Source organism: Tamandua tetradactyla, chromosome 10, assembly GCF_023851605.1.
Source record: "Tamandua tetradactyla isolate mTamTet1 chromosome 10, mTamTet1.pri, whole genome shotgun sequence".
Taxonomy (NCBI): domain Eukaryota; kingdom Metazoa; phylum Chordata; class Mammalia; order Pilosa; family Myrmecophagidae; genus Tamandua; species Tamandua tetradactyla.
In genome coordinates this window covers 15869309-15890948 of record NC_135336.1, presented here as the reverse complement: position 1 = coordinate 15890948, position 21640 = coordinate 15869309, and the positions used below count along the sequence as shown (strand labels likewise).

General features: G+C 42.3%; 1 protein-coding gene across 5 annotated transcripts in view; it reads right to left on the bottom strand.

Annotated features, from left to right (window-relative positions):
• The window catches only part of BDH1 (3-hydroxybutyrate dehydrogenase 1), a 72305-nt gene that overhangs the window by 39215 nt on the left and 11450 nt on the right, over nt 1-21640 (bottom strand). For all 5 annotated transcript variants that reach the window (XM_077117936.1, XM_077117935.1, XM_077117937.1 and 2 more), the window contains exon 2: nt 14214-14340. In XM_077117936.1, coding sequence (XP_076974051.1) covers nt 14214-14296 — 83 coding nt within the window. In that variant the 5' untranslated portion in view covers nt 14297-14340. The remainder of the gene's footprint in view (nt 1-14213; nt 14341-21640) is intronic.

Below are 21640 nucleotides of genomic sequence, written 5' to 3'. Positions count from 1 at the left end.
TTAGTTCCAGGAGGTTTTTTTCCCATTTTTAAAAACTTTTTTTATTGTGAAATATAACGTATACACAAAAAGCAATAATTTCCAAATACATTTTAATAAGTAGTTATAGAACAGATTCTAAAGTTTGTTATGGGTTGCAGTTACATGATTTTTCATTTTTTCTTCTATCTGCTCCAAGACACTGGAGACCAAAAGAAATATCAATATAATGATTCAGCAGTCATATTCATTTGCTAAACCTTACCCTCTCTGTATAATTCCACCAACATCTTTGACCTTTCTCCCACTCTGTAGGGGTATTTGGGCTAAGCCCATTCTAACTTTTTCATGTTGGAAGGGGCTGTCAATAATATGGGATGGGGGATGGAACTTGTTGACATTCTGGAGAGACTGGCCCCTCTGCATTTCAGGACTTATCTCGTCCAGGTACCCATTTGAAGGTTGTAGGTTTCTGGAAAGTTACCCCAGTTCATGGAACCTTTATAGAATCTTATATAATATCCAAGGTATACTTTACGACTGGCAGGAATCATTTTGGTTGGGGTTTGGCAAGTTAAAAATAGGTAGTGTGCTGGTTTGAAAGGATGTATGTCCCCTAGAAAAGCCATGTTTTAATCAAAATCCCATTTTGTAAAAGGCAGAATAATTCTTATTCAATACTATATGTTTGAATCTGTAATTAGATCATCTCCCTGGAGATGTAATCCAGTCAAGAGTGGCTGTTAGGCTGGATCAAGTGGAGGTGTGTCTCCACCCATTTGGGTGGTTCTTGATTAGTTTACTAGAATCCTATAAAAGAGGAAACATTTTGGAGAAAGTGGGAGACTTGGAGAGAGCAGAACGACATAGCTATGAGAAGTAGAGTCCATTAGGCAGCGACCTTTGGAAATGAAGAAGGAAAATGCCTCCTGGGGAGCTTCGTGAAGGGAAGCCAGAAGAGAAAGCTAGCAGATGATGCCATGTTCGGTGTTTTCCAGGAGAGGAAGCTAGCAGATGTTCTCCATGTGCCTTTCCAGATGAGAGAGAAACCATGACCCTATTCACCATAAGCCTTCTTACTTGAGAGAGAGGCCCTAAACTTCATTGGCCTTCTTGAACCAAGGTATCTTTTCCTGGATGGATGCCTTAGATTGGACATTTCTATAGACTTGTTGTAATTGGGACATTTTCTTGGCCTTAGAACTGTACACTAGCAACTTATTAAATTCCCCTTTTTAAAAGCCATTCCATTTCTGGTATATTGCATTCTGGCAGTTGCAAACTAGAACAGGTAGCAACGTCTAACTGAAGCTTACATAAGAATAACCTCCAGAGTAGCCGATCAATTCTATTTGAATTCTCCCAGACACTAATAGTTCTAGGAGGTTTTTTGTAGATTCTTTGAGATTTCCTATGCAGACAAACATGTCATCTGGAAATAGGGACAGTTTTATCTCCTCCTTTCTGGTCTATATTTCCCTTTTTTTTTTTTTCCTTCTTGCACTGGTTAGAACTTCCAGCACTATGTTGAATAAATGTAGAGTGGTTTCAGATGACCTCTTTTGTTGCTCAGATGTGGCCTCTCAGAGAGAAATCATTACCTTCCTCCCTACATGGGATATGACATCCAGGAGTGAAAGTCTCCCTGGAAATGTGGAATGTGACTCCCAGGGATGAGTCAGACCCTGCCACCACGGGATCAACAATGCCAACCTGACAAAAAGGGGAAAAAGAAGTGGAACAAATAAGGTTTCAGTGGCTGAGAGAGTTCAAATAGAGTCGAGAGACTACTCTGGAGGCCACTCTTATGCAAGCTTCAGCTAGACATTGCTACCTATTATAGTTTGCCAAACCCCAACCAAAACCATTCCTGACAACCCTAAAGAACACCTAGGGCATTAATAAGATTCTACAAAGAGTCCATGCACTAGGATTACTCTCCAGAAATCTACAACCTCCATATGGGTTCCTATGCCATAAAAGTCCTGAAACCTCAAAGGACCAGCCTCTCTAGAACATCAACTAGTTCCATCCCTGTATCCCATATATCAACAGCCCTTTCCAACATCAAAAAGTTAGAATAAGCATCACTTAAATACCCCTAAAGAGCTGGAGAAAGATCAAAGGTGATGGTGGAGTTATACAGAGAAGGTAGGGCTTAACAAATGAATATGATTGCTAAATCATTATATTGATATTTCTTTTAGTCTGCAGTGTCTTGGAACAGCTAGTAGTAAAAACCTAAAATTGCAAAATTGTAACCCATACCAAACTCTGAAATCTGTTTTACAACTAGTTGTTGTCACGTGCTTTGAAATTTATTACTTTTTTGTATATACGTTATTTTTCACACAAAAAAAAGAAAAACAAAGTCAATTGTGGTGATAAATGCACAGCTATATGATGATACTGTGAACCACTGATTATACACTTTGGATGATTACACGATACGTGAATATATATATTTATCAATAAAATTGCATTAAAAAAACAAACAAAAAGGTATAGGAGTGGACATTCTTACCTTACTCCTGATCTTAGAAAGTATTCAGTCTTTCATCATGAAGTGTAATGTTACCTATAGCATTTTTGTAGATGGTCTTTATCAACTTAAGGAAGTTTCCCTCTATTCCTTTTTTCCTTAATTTTTATCATGAATGTATGTTGAATTTTGTCAAATGAGTTTTCTACATTGATAGATAAGATCATGTGATTTTTCTTCTTTAGCCTGTTAATATGATGAATTACACTAACTGATTTTCAAATATTGAACCATCCTTGTATCCCTGGAAAAATCTCACTTGGCTATGGTGTCTAATTCTTTTCATATATTGATGTTTTAGTCAGAGTTCTCTAGGGAAAAGAACTGGCAGGAGGCACATTTAAATATGAGATTTTTCTAAGAATTGTCTCATCTGAATTTGGGGATAGGCAAGTCCAAATTCTGTATGGCAGGCTGCAAACTGGGACCTCCAAGGAGGGTTTTCAATGAATTCCCTAGGGGAAGCTCCTGGCTGAAGCAGAGATGGAAATCCTCTCTTCTGACAATTGAAATCATCGCTTCTTCTTTTAAAGCCTTCAACTTACTGGATGAGACCTCTCTCATTATTGAAGGCAATCTCCATTGTTGATTGTAGATATAATCAGCCATAGATGCAATCAACTTACTGATGATTTAAGTCCGCAAAATACTCTCACAGAACAATCAGAGAACTGCTTGCTTGACTGAACAACTGGGCACCACAACCTGGCCCAAGTTGACACATGAACTTAACCATGACAATTTCTGATTTCTACTTGCTACTATTTTATGGGTTTTTACACCCATATTTATGAGGGATATTGGGTCTGTAGTTTTCTTTTTTGGAACCATCTTTGTCTGGTTTTGGTATCTAGGTATAAGGGTTACTGGTGGGAGTAGGTGGGAATTTCAGCTCCTGACTAGGTCTCCACTGATACCTCCCTGGCTGGAAGCGCTTAGAGTGGCTCATTGCAGCTCTCCACATCAGGGGCGGGTTGGGTGTGTGGCTTCATTACTGCTGGGCAGTGGACAAAGTCCTGACTAGGCCTGTTCAGACACCCTAAACAGAGAGGGGCACTTTTTACTGATAGGTGAGGATGAAAGTCCTGGCACCTAGCTGGCCTGCTCTAACAGCAGCCCTGGCTGGGGGGTTGATTCATCTTGTGTAGGCAGAAGTCTAGGTCTCCCACTGTCCCTTCCTGGTGGGTGGGTCCACAGTTTTTTTCTGTGGCAGTTGGCTGGAGTAGAACAGTAATTTTAAAAAGTTTTTTGTCTTACTATGCTGCTCCTTTCTAAGTCCTTTGGCTAGACAGATCAGTATGTTGTGTGTTTGTTTGTTTTCTTGTTTCTTGTCTGCAATCATGGCATTTCTGGGTTGGTAGCTTCTTGTAGCTCCAAATTTGGGATATACAAGGCAAAAATAAAACCCGGAGAACTCAGCACATTGTTTCTTGGGTCCTGAGGTTCCTAGCTGATTGTCTTCTCTGTTTTCCAGAGTCCTCTTATGCCTTTTTAATATATTATGTTCAGAGTTTTTAAATATTTACGAAGAGAAATAGGGAACAATGTATCTATTCATCTTCCTAAAAGCCTAAATCCTGTTAGATTTTAAATGAATATTAAAGTGGTAACAACAATTGCAGAAGATGGGGTGGGGTGAGCAGCTGGTAACAGGGGAAAGAGGTAGAAGATAGACTTACTTTTTCCATACCATTTTTTTACCATTTAAATTTTATGCCATATGAAGTATTACCTATTCAAAATGTTCCATTAAAAAATTTTTTTTTCAATAAAACTGTGTTATCCAACATCTTAAAGAATGTTGGGTTCACTATGAAAATTCGCCACGGTAATCTCTTTTTCACTTAAACTGCCACAAAAGAGCCACTTTGGATTTTAAATCTTTGTGTATGTACGGTCTCATGTCAACACAATAATATGGTTAATACATCCAAAGTCAGTTAAATAAATTTATCCAAAGAAAAATCACTCCTTTTCCCCATGACCCCAGGTGTTGCTCTGCAAAAAAGAGCAAAGTGTTTCTGCTGGAATGGATTATATGCATGTCGACTGCCACCCCCTTAGCACTACTCGACATTTTAAAAAGTACCAAAAAGAGCTCAGCAAGAGAAAGAGCTTATTTCAGTCGGACTTGCTGCCAAGTTTTCTCTAATCCACCTCCCTATTCTCAAAAATATCCAGACCCGATCTTGACTATCTCTGATGTATTACACCAGGCTCTACCCACTCATGCCAGCTCGTACAGTCCAGCTGTCAATGGCATAGTTTTACTTTTCCATAAAGAAAAAGCTCCATCCCTCCACACCCAAGACCTGAGAGGCAGGACCATGACAAGTTGAGCTAGTCAGGACTAAGAACACTGCCTGGGATGCTCCAGTCTGCGTGAGAGCCCTGGTGGACCGTGCTTGACATCTCAGCTTTCCCCTCTGGACACTGTTGGGGCTGCCTCATCCTGCTCTTACTTCTCTCCTCTCGCTTTGGAGAGCAGTCTCCTGCACTATTATTATTCTTGACTTGTAGCTGCTTCTCAATTCTCAAACTTGAGTTAACACGCCCCTGAGGAGTGTGTTTAAATGCAAACTCCCAGGGCCCTGCCATTGACATTCTGATTCAGTAGAATGCACCTGGGAATCTGTGTGTTTAACAAGTCTCTCAGGTGACTGCAGTACTGGAGGTCCAGCGGAAAGGGCTGGTTGATGTAGGTCTCAAGTTCTCCTCCCTCATCATTTCTTATAAGCACTTGGAGACGTGAGCACGGTTGGCAGTTAGGTTATTAAAACGAGTTCTTATCGTTTAGACATAGATAATAAAATATTTACAAATGAAATATGATCAGGATTTGCTTCAAAATAATCCAGTAGGGGCAGGGGGAGGAAAATGAGTGAGGAAATGGAAGAAACATAATTAGGTGTGAACTGATAATTATTGAAATCTAAGCAATAGGTACACCCAGCATCACTATACTAAGTTCTGTTTTTGTATGTGTCCTCCATAAATTCTCCATAAAATCGTTTTTATTTTCATTTTTAAACAGATTTATTCACACATCATACAATCCAACCAAAGTAAATGGACATGCCTTCACCACCCTAATATATATGAAGATGTGTTAGTTAGATTCAGTTGTCAACTTGGCCAGGTGAGTATACCTAGTCTTGTTGCTGCGGACATAAGCCAGCAGTACGTGAACCTCATCTGTTGCCAATTACATCTGCAGTCAGCTAGGAGGCGTGTCTGCTGCAATGAGTGATGTTTGACTTAATTGGCTGGTGCTTAAATGAGAGATTGCAACATAGCACTGCTAAGCAGCTCGGCATTCCTCATCTCAGCACTCGCAGCTCAGCCCAGGCCTTTGGAGATGCAGAAAGAAGTCACCCTGGGAAAAGTTGTTGGAACCCAGGGGCCTGGAGAGAAGACCAGCAGAGACTATCCTGTGCCTTCCACGTAAGAAAGAACCTCAGTGGAAAGTTGGCTGCCTTTCCTCTGAAGAACCAACAAAATAAATCCCCTTTTATTAAAAGCCAATCCGTCTCTGGTGTGTTGCATTCTGGCAGCTAGCAAACTAGAACAGAAGACATTTCCTTTTCTTCTGCAAAGAATCCATACCCCTACTTCATATTCCCACTTGATGACATTTAGTTTTGGCAAAATGCCTTTGTTATATTCAGTTGAAGAATATTACAATGTTACTCTTGACTATAGTTCCTAGCTTGCATTGATTGTAGTCTTCCCTCTATAACATCCCATTTTCAACACCTTGTACTGTTGACATTCATTTGTACTTCCTCATGCAAAAACATTCTTATATTTATACTTTTAGTCATCATCATTGTACACTTTAGGCATTCCTAAGTTTTATCAACTGAGTCTTTATCCTCCATCTTTCCTTCTGGTTTCTTATGTGCCCCCAGCCTTTCTCCCTCAACCATATTCACATTCAGTTTCATTCAGTGTATTTATATTCTTGTGTTACCAACCATCACATAATATTGTAGTATCCATTTCTGAATTTTTACAATCAGTCCTACTGAACAATCAGTACTCCTTCAGGACCGAGTGCACAATCTCCACTTCTTTTTATCTCCTGATAGCCTGTATTCTTAACTTTAATTATCAAAGTTCACTCATTAATGTTAGTTCATATTAATAATACCATCCAGTATTTTTCCTTTTTTTTTTTCTGGCTAATTTCACTCAGCACAATGTCTTCAAGGTTCTTCCACATTGTTACATGCTTCATGACTTTATTCTGTCTTACAGCTGTGTAATATTCCATCATCTGTATATACCACAGCTTGTTTAGCCAGAAAGCCATTAATGGACATTTGGGCTGTTTCCACCTCTTGGCAATCACAAATAATGGTGCTATAAACATCGGTGTGCAAATGTGCATTTGTGTCCTTGCCTTCAACTTCTCTGAATATATACCTAGTAATGGGATTGTTTGATCATATGGCAATTCTATATTCAGCTTCCTGATGAACCACCAAATTGCCTCTCAGAGCAGTTGTACTATTTTACATTCCCACCAACAGTGGATAAGTTTGCATCTCTCTACACATCCTCTCCCAGCATTTGTTTTCTGATAATGGCCATTCCAGTGTGTGTGAGATGATATCTCATTGTGGTTTTGATTGGCATTTCCAAAATAGCTAGTGAAGTTGAGCATCTTTTCATGTGCCTTTGAGCCATTTGTTTTTCCTCTTCGGAAAAGTGTTTGTTCATGTCTTTTACCCATATCTTAATTGGGGTGTTTCTCTTTTTGTTGTTGAGCTGTAGAATCTCTTTATTCTGGATCCTAAATGCTTATCTGATGTGTTTTTCCAAATATTGTAGGCTGCCTTTTTACTTTCCTGACAAAGTTCTTTGATGCACAAAATGTTTAAGTTTGAAGAGATCACATTTATCTATTTCTTTTTAAAATTGCTCAAGCTTTGAGTGTAAGGTCTAGGAAACCACTTCTTATTATAAGATTTATAAAATATTTCCCTACATTTTTTTCCTTAAGTTTACGGTCTCAGCTCTAGTGTTTAGGTCTTGATTCATTTTGAGATAATGTTTGTGTAGGGTCTAAGATATGGATCCTCTTTCATTCTTTTGCATATGGATATCCAGTTCTCCAAACACCATTTATTGAAGAGGCTGCTTTTTCCCAGTTGGGTTGGTTTGACTTCCTTATCAAATATCAGTTGTCCATAGAGGACAGGGTCATAAAATAGTTTAAAAAGGATCACTAGTGAAGCCTTTTAAAGAATTCCCACATCTGGCCTTACCCCCAACCAATTAAATATAAATCTCTGTAGGTTGCATGTAGGGATTTTCCTCCACTGTGCTCTAAACGATTCTAACCTGTAACCAGAGTTGAAAGCCAAACACTGCCTCAGGGGAAGAAAAAGGATTTTATTTTCCTTAGGGTTTCTACCCCCTCCCCCCCCACAATGCATACACACTTTCTTTCCTTCTTTGAGTGGGAAGTTCCTATTTAACCCATTCTTTAAATTCCTTCTCTCTCTCTCTCTCTTTTGTGTGTGTGTGTGTTAACATATATATGACATAAAATTTGTCATTTTAACTATTTTTAAGTATACAATTAAGTGGCATTAATTACATTCACAATGTTGTACAACCATAACCACCAACCATTACCAAAACTTTCTCATCATCCCAAACAGAAAATCTACCCATTGAGCAGTATCTTCCTTTATCCACCTCCTCCCAGACTCTGGTAACCTCTAATCTACTTTCTGCTTCTATGATTGGCTTATTTTAGAGCTTTCACATAAGTGGAATCATACTGTGCTGGTTTGAAAGGATTATGTGTCCTAAATAAGCTATCCATCTTGTGGAGGCAGCTGTTTCGTTTAATCCTTATTCAGTATTATAGGTTGGAAACTTGATTAGATTATCTCCACAGAGATATGTATTAATCTTTGATTAGAGAGAGATGTGACTCACCTATTCCAGGTGGGTCTTGATGAGTTTACTGGAATCCTTTAAAAGAGGAAATATTTTGGAGAAAGCCACGAGAACCATAGAGCCCATGCAGCCAGAGACCTTTGGAGATGAAGAAGGAAAACACCCCTGGGGAAGCTTCATAAAACAAGAAGCCTGGAGAGAAAGCTAGCAGACGCAGCCATGTTCACCATGTGCCTTTCCAGTTGAGAGAGAAACCTTGAACATCATCAGCCTTCTTAAACCAAGGTATCATTCCCTGGATGCCTTAGATTGCACATTTCTATAGTCTTGCTTTAACTTGGACATTTTCAGAGCTTTAGAACTGTAAACCTGCAACTTAATAAATTCCCCTTTTAAAAAGTGTTTCTGGTCTATCGCATTCCAGCAGCTAGCAAACTAGAACACATACAGTATTTGTCCTTTGGGGTCAGGCTTCTTTCACTTAGCATACTGTTTTCAAGGTTCATCCATGTTGGAGCGTTTATCAGAACTTCATTGCTTTCTATGGCTGAATAATATTCCATTACATGGACAGACCACATTTCATTTATCCATTCATCCATCGATGGACACTTGGGTTTTTCCACCTTTTGGCTATCGTGAATAATGCTGCTATGAACATTTTTGATGTCTAAGTATCTAAGTCCTCATTTCCAACTCTTTGGGGTATGTACTGAGAGAAGTGGAATTGCTGGATGATATGGTAATTCTGTGTTAATTTTTAAGGAATTAGCAAAACAGTTTTCCACAGTGACTGCACCATTTAATATCCCCACCAGAAATGCATGAAGGTTCCACTTTCTCCACATCCTTGCAACCTTTGTTATTTTCCATTTTTAAAATAATAGCCATCCTAGTGGGTGGGTGTTTAGTGGTATCTCATTATATTTCCCCAAGGGCTAATGATGTTGAGCATCTTTTCCAGTGCTTATTGGCCGTCTGTATATCTTCTTTGGAGAAAAATCTATTCAAATCTTCTACCCATTTTGAAATTGAGTTATCTTTTTATTATTGAGACATGAGTTCTTTATATATTTTAGATACAAGTTCCTTATTAGATATATGATTTGCAATTAGTTTCTCCTTTTCTATATGTTGTCCTTTTACTTTCTTAATAATTAAAAACAAAAATTTTTCATTTTGTTTACATCTAATTTATTTTTTCTCGTGTCATTTGCACTTTGGTATATCTAAGAATCCATTGCCAAATCTAAGGTCATGAAGATTTTCCCCTCTGTTTTCTTCTAAGAGCTTTATGGTTTTAGCTCTTATATTTAGGTCCTAATTAGAATTAATTTTTGTATATAGTGTGAGATAGGGTTCCAATTTTATCCTTTTGCATATGGATATCCAGTTTTCCTGGCACCATTTGTTGAAAAGACTAACCTTTCCCCATTGTGTGGACTTGGCACACTTTTCAAAAGTCGACTGGCCGTAGATACATGTGTTTATTTCTGAGCTGTCTTCTATTCCATTGATCAATATGTCTATCCTTATACAAATAACATCTTTTTTTTTTTATTATTACTGTAGCTTTGTAGTCAGCTTTGAAATCAAGCAGTGTGAGTCCTCCAACTTTAGGGTTTCCTTTCTGAGCCTCTTGACTACAAAAACTTTAACATCTCTAGAGACAAAATCATCTAGCTTTGGCATACGTCACCATTTGCCCTACAATATCCATTCTTCTCATTCACCTCACTAACAAAGTCTGGATTTTTTTACGGGAATGGCACTGTGCCTCACCGCTTCATAGACTTCTCACTAATCAGTGGTCATGTGACCCACTTCTGGCCAATAAGGTGTGAGCAGAAGTCCACAATGATTGCTGGAAGTTCTGCTTTACTGAGATAGGTGCCACCCATTCCTTCCTGCTTGGATTGAGGCTGGAGGTGGCAGAGCATCTCAGGACACTGGGTGAGAATCACCCTATGGATGGCAGAACAGAAAGGAATAAGGAGCCTAGGTCTCCTGAAGTCTTACCAGTCCTGGATTTCTGGGGCTTTCTGCTACTCTTAGTATGATGTGATCCTAGTTAAAACACTTACCTGCCAGGGCTGAGAGTGCCCCTGACAGTTTAAGCTCAAACCCTATAATAAATAAAATTTGGGAAGGGAACTTTCTGCCCAGGAGGGTCCTACAGAGGCAGCAAGCCTCTGGTCAACCAAGCCACCAGGCCAACATCTGGGTCAGTCTCACAGGTAGTGCAAGTTAAACTCGGATAGTTGGTAAACATTTTGAAGAGTGGAATCCCAAGGGGATGGCAGCAAGATTCAGAGAGGGAGAGCTTCTTGATTTCTCTCCTGGCCCCAAAGCAGAATGGGACTGGACAAAGGAGATGTAACCTGGCACTTCCGCAAGGACCTGGGAAGAACCTGCTGGTTCCCAGAGCCCTGGCATCCAACAACTTACCAGATTACATTTGAGAGACCACACATTCTGGCCAGGATATTAATTCTGGTTTCTTTCCCTCTTATGAGTTAGAGTCTCTACAGCTTTTGTTTCACCCATCACAAATGGACAGCAGTAATCAAAACCCAATATTTCTGCTGAGAGGAGCCATAAGACAATTCGATAGACTGAGGCCAATAAGCTGGGGCTTAGGAGGGACAAATGTTAATAGCACAGTACAGCTTGGGAAAAATATGGCCTTATAGCAACCTCTGCAAAAAAGTTTTAGTTTGGTCAACCATAAATCACAAGTGTGATATGGCTGCCAAAAGAAGCTATGGGGTGGGATAGGAAAGAAACTAGGAAAAGGTAGGCAAGAACCTACTCCCCTCTGCCCATACCAGGCTGCCCCTGGACTATTGTGTCATGCCTGAGCAGGCAGAGCTGAGCACTGGAGTTGAGACAGCTGGTGAGTGTCTCCAGGATCCAGGAGGCAGTATCCTGTGTGGGGAATGCATCCCTAAGTCACCCATTCCAGGAGGCTCCTGAACCTTCTGGCAAAGCCAGAAGTCCAAACTCTGAGGGCCCTGCAGAGGCAGTAAGCAGCGTGGGTGGTCAGGTACTGGGTCAGGGGTTGCAGCAGGCCACTTCTGGGGAGGTTTACATTCAGATAGTTGCGTGTGTATTGGTGGCTCCGGTTCAGGCCAAATGGAGACAATTCGGAGGGTGGGGGATGGGTGGGATGGGGCTGGGTGCTAAGTTGGGAAACCAGGAGAGATAAGCAATGAAAAAACTTGCAGATTGAGTAACAGAAGGCGGGGTGGGTGAGTATTGGGGTGGCATGATCACCTGTCTTCAGACATGACAAGGGTGTCGCTGGGGGTGAGGGATTAACTTATTCAATATGAAGACCAAGTGCAGACCCAGGAACAAAGAACAATGTGGGCCATTTTTTAGAGAAAGATTTCTACTTGATAAGAAGAAGGACTTTATAGCAGGGTGTAGAGAGCCGCTTTCCGGGTTTGGCCTAGTGGACACGCCGCAGCCTGCCCTAGAGTTCCCCCCGCCCATCGAGTGAGCCAAGATGGCGCCCGCATCCTGCCTCCGCGTATGACGTACGCGCCCGCCAACCCTGTCTACCAATCACCCTTGTATACGTGGCGTTAGCCCATTGGGTTTGGATTTTGTATATAAAGGCGTTACCCGGACGGGGAGAGGAGACAACCCGCAGAGAGCCGTGCCTGACGGCCGCAGGGAGGTTGTCCCCCACGGGGTTTTTCCCTGTGTGGAAACTGTATTCGTGTGATGAAAGCTTAACCCCAGTAAAGATTAGCACTCGAATCGGCCGTGAGTATTGTGTCCGTGTCTGTTTCTTTTTCCTTCCCTCCCTCGGCGGCGGGGATAATCGGAAGCCAGACGGAACAGCGCCGGACAGCAGGGTTGTCCAAAGATAGACCTGCTGTGAGAGGTATTGATCTCTCCACCACTGGAGATATTCAAATGGGGGCTGTAAGACCACTGGGTAAGGATGCTAATGACAGGGTTCACCTACTGTTAGGGAGACTACAGTATGAGGCCCTTTCCAACTGAGCGTCAAGCAAAAGGACCAAGTCAAAATACCTCTCCACCCGTTCCCTCACTGAGACTGACTCAGTGATCACCCACGGATCCATCTTCCTTTACATAGCTGAGCTGCCCCCCACCCCCTGGACCTCTGCTCACACCTTCATCCTAAGAATATTTAATAGATTTCTAACTTGGCTCTGCTCCAGAGCCCCTTGTCTCTTGCCTTACCTTGTCCCCCTTAACTGAACCAGGTTGTTTTTATAATCCATCCATAAGATTCAGAATCTCCCCCTGACAGCCTTTCTCTTTCCCCTCAAATGAGCCAGATATTGATTTATGCCTTACTTCCCTTTGAGGATCAAACCTTGGGAAAATGTTTTAACTTCCTTTGGGATTATTTTCCTCACTATGAAAATAATTTCTAGAGATCTCTAGAAGCCACTTTTGAAACAGGTTTTGGTATTTCAATGAATCACTCAAATAAAAAAAAAAAAAAAAAAAAGAAGGAAATGAATTACGTTCTTTCCAAAGCTCTTCACAGAGCCAGGCTTCGTTCTCTCTTCAAGGGCAATGGACTGGAAATGGAAAGCCCCGCCTCCCTGCTGCCTCTGCTGGAAGGGCCATCTAAACTCTTGTCCTGTGGTAACTGAAGCCCCATCTCCAACCAAGTTTCTTTATCACCACGGATATGCTTCTAAGTAAATGCTGCTAAGAGCCTAAATGCATGTTCTTCTAAACACGCTTATTGGCATAGAAAATATTCATCCATTTTCTAGCTGCTGGGACTTTGAATACAGCCTGATGGTTAGTTTTACTCCTCTCAAATATAGCAGGAAGAAAAAGGCGTTTAAAAATTTTTTTCCTTGCTCTGATTGTAAAAGAGGAAAATGGGGTAACAGAGCACACTGAATCCCCCTGGAAAAGGCAATTCAACAAGTTCCCAAAGAAGATCAGCTTGTTTAATTTGTTCTTACTCAGTGCTTCTTCTAAATCACATTAACAAACAGTTCAGGGAAGAGTCAAGGCATTTTAGTTAACTGGTTTCATGTGCAAAATTTTTTAAAAAGCAATTATCCAAGTGATCAAAATAATGAGAAATGTCAACATCATGTACCTCCCGATGTGCTGCACAAAGGACACAGCACTTCTGTGGGGTTCTTGCTAAACATGCATGATCTGAATCTATACATGAGGAAATATCACACAAACCCAGATTGAGAGACATTCCACAAATGTCTGGCCAGTATACTTCCAAAGTGTTAAATCATGAATGATAAAGACCAAGGAGTTGTCTCTGATAGAAAGGGGCCAAGGAGACATGATAATTAAATACAATAGGGGATCCTGGATTGGCTCTTGGCCCAAGAAATGCACATTAGTGGGATGTCTCACAAAATTTGAATAAAGTTTGTAGATTAGTAAATAGTGCTTTATCAATGGTAATTTACCGTTTGATAGTTGCAGTATGGTTTTGTAAGATGTTAACATTTGGAGATGTTGTGTAAAGAGTACACGGAAACCCTTTGTACTCTTTCTGCAACTTTTACATAAGTCTGAAATTATTTCAAAATAAAAAGTTTAAAAAGGCAGTTATGCAAGATATTTTTCTTTGTCCTGTGTGCCCTGGGAAGGTTGCTGTCTTCTGTGGGGAGGCTTTGCATTTCCTGAGCTGGGTATTTGAGTGTCAGGCCTTATCACCACCTGTATCATACATGTGTGGAAAGCTCTACTTTGCCCCATAAAGCGTGCCCCTCAAGGCCACCTCCACTCCTCCGTTTCTTACCTCATTCTGTTTCCTCTATCATAGAAACTCATGGTTTTCCCTGGGAGCTGTGACAGGGGTGTGGAAAGGCGGGCAGCCAGCATGGTGGCCACAAGTGGTAGAGTCTTCTGCTTTCTCTTTGTGGGATCTGAAACACAAAATGCACGTCAGTGTTATCTTGTTGCCTTGTGATTCTCTCAGGTTGTCAAACTGGGCTCTGTCTGTTTGCCCCAGGTCTGGTCGTGGTACCAGGCATGGAAAAACATACCACTGTATCACTGGGTCACCCTGGATAAAGTCTTCCCCCAACTGTAACATGGGGAGGTTGGACGAGTCCTGTAATTCGCAAACCAGGCCTTACAACGACCACCAGGGACTCCTGGCCCTAATCCCCTAGAGATTCTGCCTCTGTGCATCCTGTTCCCCATATCCAGCAAAACACCCATCTGTGGTGACCCAGTGCACTGGCCTTCACTCCCAATTTGCTCACAGACCTCCGCAGGTGGCTTTTCTAGCCCCGTGCCTAATTTGATTCAACTCTCCTCCTCTTCCACCCCACCCCCACCCCCCAAACATGGGGTCTGGCTCCAAGCAGCAGCTGAATTCATCAGTAACTCATTAGAGCATGGAGACTGGAGTTATAAGAGACTCTTTAATCAACCTAAATTAAAACACACAACCACCCGCCCTCCACTCGAGGTTCAATCACCTTATCACACAAGGACAAGCAGCACTCAGTGTCGCCTTGAGGCTACTGAGCAAGGTGACTGGCTGTGTGGTATTGTGATTGCTGTGTGCATTTCCTCGTGCCCTAACAGAGAAGGAAGAGGGGGCCCAGGGGAGTTGAGCAAGGCCACAACTCACAAGGGGAGTGGCTGCTGTTCTTTTCCTGGCAAATGGGTCTGAGTCTCGCTTGTGTACACCTGGCTGCAGTTGGTCCTACTGCTGTAATCAGTCATAAGGCACTATGCAGGAAGCAGTACCCCCCCCCCCCCAATCGTTTGTCACTCCAGACCTAACACTGATAACCAACTCCCTGGCGAATAGCCGGTGATAAGTACCCACACTGCTCACTGCAGGAGGCAGGTGGAGATGTTTAATGTGCTTAATCCTTAGGAAAGGCCAGCAAGCCGTGGTCCTTGTGGCTGGTGTCATCTTTCCTGGGCTTGGCAGTAGATCCTCACCACATCCACTTCTGTGCCTCCTCAGCACACTTCATGCTCACCATTGCAGCCAGCAGGTTCTTTCTCACGTCAATGAGAGTACATAACTACCTTGCTTAAAACCCTCCTTTCTGGGCCTGCTGGAGCTGGCCTCTGCTTCCCTCTCGATCCCTATCTGGTGCCTCACTTCCCTTTGCTCTCTGCCCTGACCTGGAAGTTCTGTGCGTGGGCCTTCCTCTAAATGGCCAAGACAGCCTGTCCCTGGTCCTCTTTCTAGAGAAGCTCCTCCTGCAACACACAGCTCGCTCTCTATAAGATCACTCTTCATAGCACCTATCTCAATCCCAAATTATCCTTTTTACTTTGTTTTCCTCCACTTGGTTAAAATTTTGGTGAGGCCGGGGGCCCTGTCCAACTTGTCACCGCGGGATCCCAGAACGGGGCCTGGCCCAGTGGAGCACTCAGCCAGTCTCTGCTGCGTGGAGATGAGCAGAGTGAGCTACCTTAGGCTCCTGGAGAGGAAAGTCAATCTGTGGCCCAAACCAAAGTTTCCATTGAAAGTACCTTGGGGGCAACAACAGAATCAAGCTCAGGCTGGCCCTTTATGGAAGGCACAAGCTCAAGTTTGGCTCAGATTCCCTAATTGGATACCACCACCACCTCCCCCCCCACCCCTAACCCCCACCCAAGAACTCCACCCTCCTTTCTCCAGGACCAGAGTCTGAGGTCACCACCCCTGGGTGATTTCAAACCCAGCTGGCTAGAGTTAAAACCTTTTCCATCTCTTCTACTCGGTGGCAGAAAACACTTCAAAATCATTTCCAAATAGAGAGTTGCTTCCCATTTTGTTTCCCCAAGAGTCAGCAATACCTAAAAGGACTGGGGACAAAATGGTTTAAACTACATAAAAATTCAAGTCCCTTCAATGCACCCTTCACAACATGGTCTCTTACCTATGGAGCAGAAGTTTAAATGAATCCTTCTTTTTTATATGTTTCTGAAACATGTTACTATTTCCACTCCAAGCACGATGTTATAGGGGCTGGGACTCCCAAGGACGTCTTGTTATCTGCCACCTTAATGGTTTGTACTGGGCTTTATTCTTGGTAAATATGAAGTTTCCAAGCTTGAAAAGCCACCCACTCGCCTTTATGTTTGGGAACAGGAATGGCTGAGGGAAGTGGGTGATGCAAGGAGAAAGGCAGAGCACTTGTGGGAGCCTGGGGGCCAACTTCCTCGGCCTCGCCATATTGAAAGTAACTAGCTGCCTGTGAGTAACCTGGCTCGGGGGACTTGACTCACAGTGACCAAATTCAGACGACACTGTTCACCTTCCAATCTGCACCCTTGGGGAAGCTTTACTAAAGCTCAGAACACTTAGTCTGCTCCCAAGGCTGTAACCGAGAAATGAGGATTTAAGGGATGATTTTGATTACTGAATCATTATATAGATATTGCTTTTTGTATTCTGGTATATTGGAGTAGACTGAGGGAAACTCCTGAAATCTCTAAATTGTAATCCAGCTGCCTTGATCTCTGATAATAATTGTATAGCCTTTATCCTCTGTTTCTGTGATTGTAAAAACTTTGTGATTAACCTTCATTTGTACCCAGTTATCCAGTTTTCCAACTTTAAAGTCTTGGACTCACTAAAGACAGTCCCTTATGTTTATTAATGAAGGGTCTTGGGTCAGCCCAGAACTAACCCATCCCAAATCAAAAGTTATCATGATGACCAAGACTGAATCAAACCAAAGTGGGCCCACCTGTCATGCACAGTAGCTTAGCCTTTAACTTACAAGTCACCTAGACCTCATTCCGCCATTTTCTTTTATACATTCTGTGATGAAGCATGTAATCAATCTGCACATGCTCAATAATCAGATCACCTCTAATTACATCATCTGGGGCCACTGTGCTCATCATCCTAAAACCTGCCCACCTTTTCTCTAATAAAACTCCCAAATTATTGGAGTTTGGGGAGACAGATTTTGGGCCTTTAGGCTCTCTGCTCTCCTACTATGCGCCTAGTAATAAACTCCTTCTGTCTTTGAAACCCCGGTATTTCAAGAAATGGTTACTGAGTGCGTTGGGCAAAAGAATCCATGGCTTTTGTCAGGTAACAAGGACATCTTTCTACTAACAAGGCATAAAGCATGGAAAGCTGCCACTCCCTACCCCCACCCTGCCAAAAAACTGCATATATCTTTGCGCTGATGCTGGGCTACCTGAGTTGCATTCTGACAAGATTGTCTTGCAGAGGACATAGCTAGCTGCATTCCTACGAGGCAGGAGCAGGGGCTCCTCTGAAAGGGACAATCATTTCCTGCATTGATATCCTCAGAAGAGGTGGGGCCATCAGCAGGAAACAGGAACTTGGTAGGCAGGCCTTAGGAAAGAGAACTCCTGTGTTTCTGGACACAATGTCTGGATGGTTCTTTGGCACTCTCACATGGGAGGGGAAGGCACTTGTCCCAAGGAGGAGGGCAAGTTGGGTTTAGGCAGAGAAATATCCTATGTTGGGACCCCATACTCGAGAACTTGATCAGGGAGCTTCTGTTCCAAAGAGATTAACAGATCTGACAAGTAGTAGCTTGCCCTGTTCCACCTGGCTGCTGTTTTCTTTGGCCAGAGTGTTTTAAAAGGCAATATAACAATGATACCAGACAAAAGTGGTGAATTCTCTGCCTGAGGGTTCAAATGACCAATTTCTGAGCCACCAGGGTTTCAAAAAGAGAAAGAGTTTATTGCTAGGCATGAAGCAAGAGAACATGCCTAGCAGCCCCCAAAATCTGTCTAGCAGCCCCCAAAATCTGTCTCCCTGAGTTCACGGCGTTTAAGGTTTTTATGGATTCTAACAAGGGGAGATGAAGACATTACAATTTCAATAGTAAGCAGAGAGGAAGGGAAACAGAGCTATCATTTCAATAGCAAATGTAAGCAAAAATGAAGAGAGGGAGTTATTCCAACAGCAGGTATAGACGGAAACAAATTTATAAACGTAAAGGAGTGAAACTGGGGTTGGAACTGGTTAATGCCTGACTCATTAGCGTTAGGGCATTTGCCCTTACAAACTTTAAAGTAAACAAACAAACAAACAAAATAGACTAAGGCACAAGATAAAGGCTTTTACACTCATTCTTAGGGATCAGGGCAGCTGGATTACAAGTTCAGAGATTTACTGTAATATACCAGAAAGAAAAAATATATATTTATATAGTCATAATTATCTTAAATCAGAATTCCTCAGTTACAACAAAGGCAGCTAAATTACGTTCCAGTTGAAAACAAACAGCTTGCGCTGATTATCTTAAACCTACCCACATCACATTTGTTAACCATCTGGACCCTATGTCCATTTGAGTTTGAGACCCCTAACCAGCCAAAGGCATATCACTTTGGCTCTTTCCCTTTTGATCAATTACTATAATCTGGTTTAAAAGTTCCAGCCCAGCTCAGCTATGCATGCTGTAAGAATAAAATTAAGCATAAACTTTCACACAAGATGGTGCAGGATGAGAAAAACAGAACTCACTAAACAAAGGGTTGCAAAACAGCTCAGACTGGTCTTGCAGGCAGGGAAAGGAAAGGGCTTCTAACACAAGCCTAGAATTGGCACCAATTCCTTATATAGGTAAAAATAAGTTTAAATAAATAATGGCTAGGGCTACGGATATGTAAAGTGTAATCAAAAGCAGGAAGCTTCGCAGGAATGTTGAATTAGTTAGACCATCCAGATACGCGGTAACCTCTGGAGTAGCCAATCAGTGGAGAAACGGAAGGGACCTGCATGCTAGGCTTAGGGTATAAAACCTGTGGTATTCTATTGCTTGGTACGCCAGCCATCATTTTTTTTCGGTTGAGTGTCCGTTCTTGCAAGATCATGAATAAATTCCTTTTTTCTCCATAATTGGATAAGCATTTGCTCTCTTTCAGGTATGGCTTTCTTTCTAACAATATTAACTGTATAGTTAGTGGGAGCTTCCTCTAGGCTAAGACAAAAGGAAAACTTGCCAAGTTTTAAAATCCTCATTCACGAAAGATGCCTACTATTCTTTAGGGGACTATTTTGGAACAAAAGTCTAAAAGCACTAAATAGGAACATCAAATGCAAATGATGGAGCAGACAGTGTTCTCAAAACCGTATTTTTTATCATTACATTTTAATTGAAGGACAACCGTCTCATCCACGTCTGCTCATCCAGTTTTTTTTATAAATTAATTTGATTTACAAACACCCCATATCCACCAAACACACCACTCCTTTCCCTCTTGCCCCATTCCTTGGTTACTTCTAATCCACAGATAGGCTCTGGGAATTTGCTATTATTTCTATACATCTCCTATTAGTGACATCATGCAATATTTGTCCTTGTGTGTCCTGTTTATTTCACTGTGCCATTTTATCATAAATGCAGAGGTGACTGTCATACAGCTGTGTTTCACAGAGACCCTCAATAGAAGCCAAGACTTAAACGTTATAGCTGTGGGGATCCAGGGCCCAGGATTCCCCTCCATATTGAGAGCAGGTCATTTCATTTAGCCGCCTACCTGACCAGGACAGACATTAAAGATCCTCAAACCTCCTGAATGGGGGAGGTGGAATGCACAAATGGTATCACAAACAAGGCACTGAAACTCCCCTCCCTTGATCACTGTTGATAACATAACTTCAAATCCCTATGTCAGAGGACCCTGCTGCTCACACTCTTGTCCTAAACCTTCATAAGCCCCTGCACTACCCCTGCCCCCTTTGCGGAGCATTAACTTCCATTGTCCATGGCCAGCTGCCACTGTGGAAGATCCTCTCCTGTTTGTAAGTCCTAATTTGGTCTTTGGGTTGCCCTGACCCAAGCACTCCAAGAGCTGGGCTGGCCCACTTCAACAAAGGCAAAGATATCTTGATTGGTCTGATAGACACTTTAGTCACTGGGTTAGACTCGGGTGATGGCCAGTTCCCCTCAGATAACACAACACAAACACTCTGCAGTGGTCACCAAAGTTTGGATGTCTGCCTTGTTCACCTGATTGCCCCTTGTCTCATCCACAGAATCTGTCCTCTGCAACTGTGTTTAGACTCTGAGGCTGACCCCTTGGCCATGGAGGCCTGGACCAGAGAGACACCCAACAGGATTGGCCCATCCTTCTCTCCTTTCATATCATGAAAGATATGATCAGCCTTTGCAGAACAGCAACATGACCCGGGAGCTGTGGGGCAGCTACATTTGGCCCTAAAGTCAGAGAGAGATGGAGAAAGCCAGTTGCGCAGAGAGAGGAGAGGAGGGGAGGAGAAGGGAGAGGAGAATGAGACATATGCAGAAAGAAGCAGAGATGGAGATGGAGAAAGAAAAAACAACAAGAACAGAGCCTTGAGCAGTTCCTCAAGACAGATCTGCTTTTGAAGCCCAATTGCCTTCCTGTCCTTCAGCTCTGTAAGACATTCTGTGCCTTTATTCTCTATGGTGATTTAAGCAAACTTAAGGTTTGTTACTTGCAGCTAAAACAATATTATCTGAAATACACTAAAGAGGTAGGTTCTTTCTGCAAAACGTTATTATTAATTCTTCATCCTGCCCCATATTCTGAGACTGCCTCACTGCAAGACCTCCCTTTGTAATGACAACAGGAACATGCCCCTCCCTGTATCCTACTTCTCATCTGTCCTTCCCTAAGAGAAAGGGTTACCAGAACTGTTAAAACTGTTAAAATTGCAACTGGCAGACTAAAGTAGAATTCTATCCCTAAGCGAGCAGGGCTCACCTACCAAATTCAAGTCAGACCACTTAACAGTGGTGTCAGGGCTCCACTGTTGGTCCTTTTCTCACTACATTGGTGATCTCATCTGGCCTCACAGCCTTAAGTATGATTTACATGCTACTAACTCCCAAATTTTGTCTCCGACCCCAAGTTCTTCCCCCGATAGTCCAGACTTATGTAACCAACCTCCAGTGTCTCTACTAGAATGTTTAATCAGTATGTCAAATCTAACCTGTCCAAAATTGAGCTTGAATTATTGCCCTGAAAACCCGCTCTTTTAATCATCCTTATTCTTTTTTTTTTTTTTTCTTTTTTTACATGGGCAGGCACCGGGAATCCAACCCAGGTCCTCTGGCATGGCAGGCGAGCATTCTTACCTGCTGAGCCACCGTGGCCCACCCAGCATCCTTATTCTTGACTTCTCTTTCTGGACCACCCCACAGCCAATCTATCAGCAAAATCCTATTGTTTCCACCTGCACAATCTGTCAAGGATCCTGTGCTGGTTTGAAAAGAAATATGCCCCCTA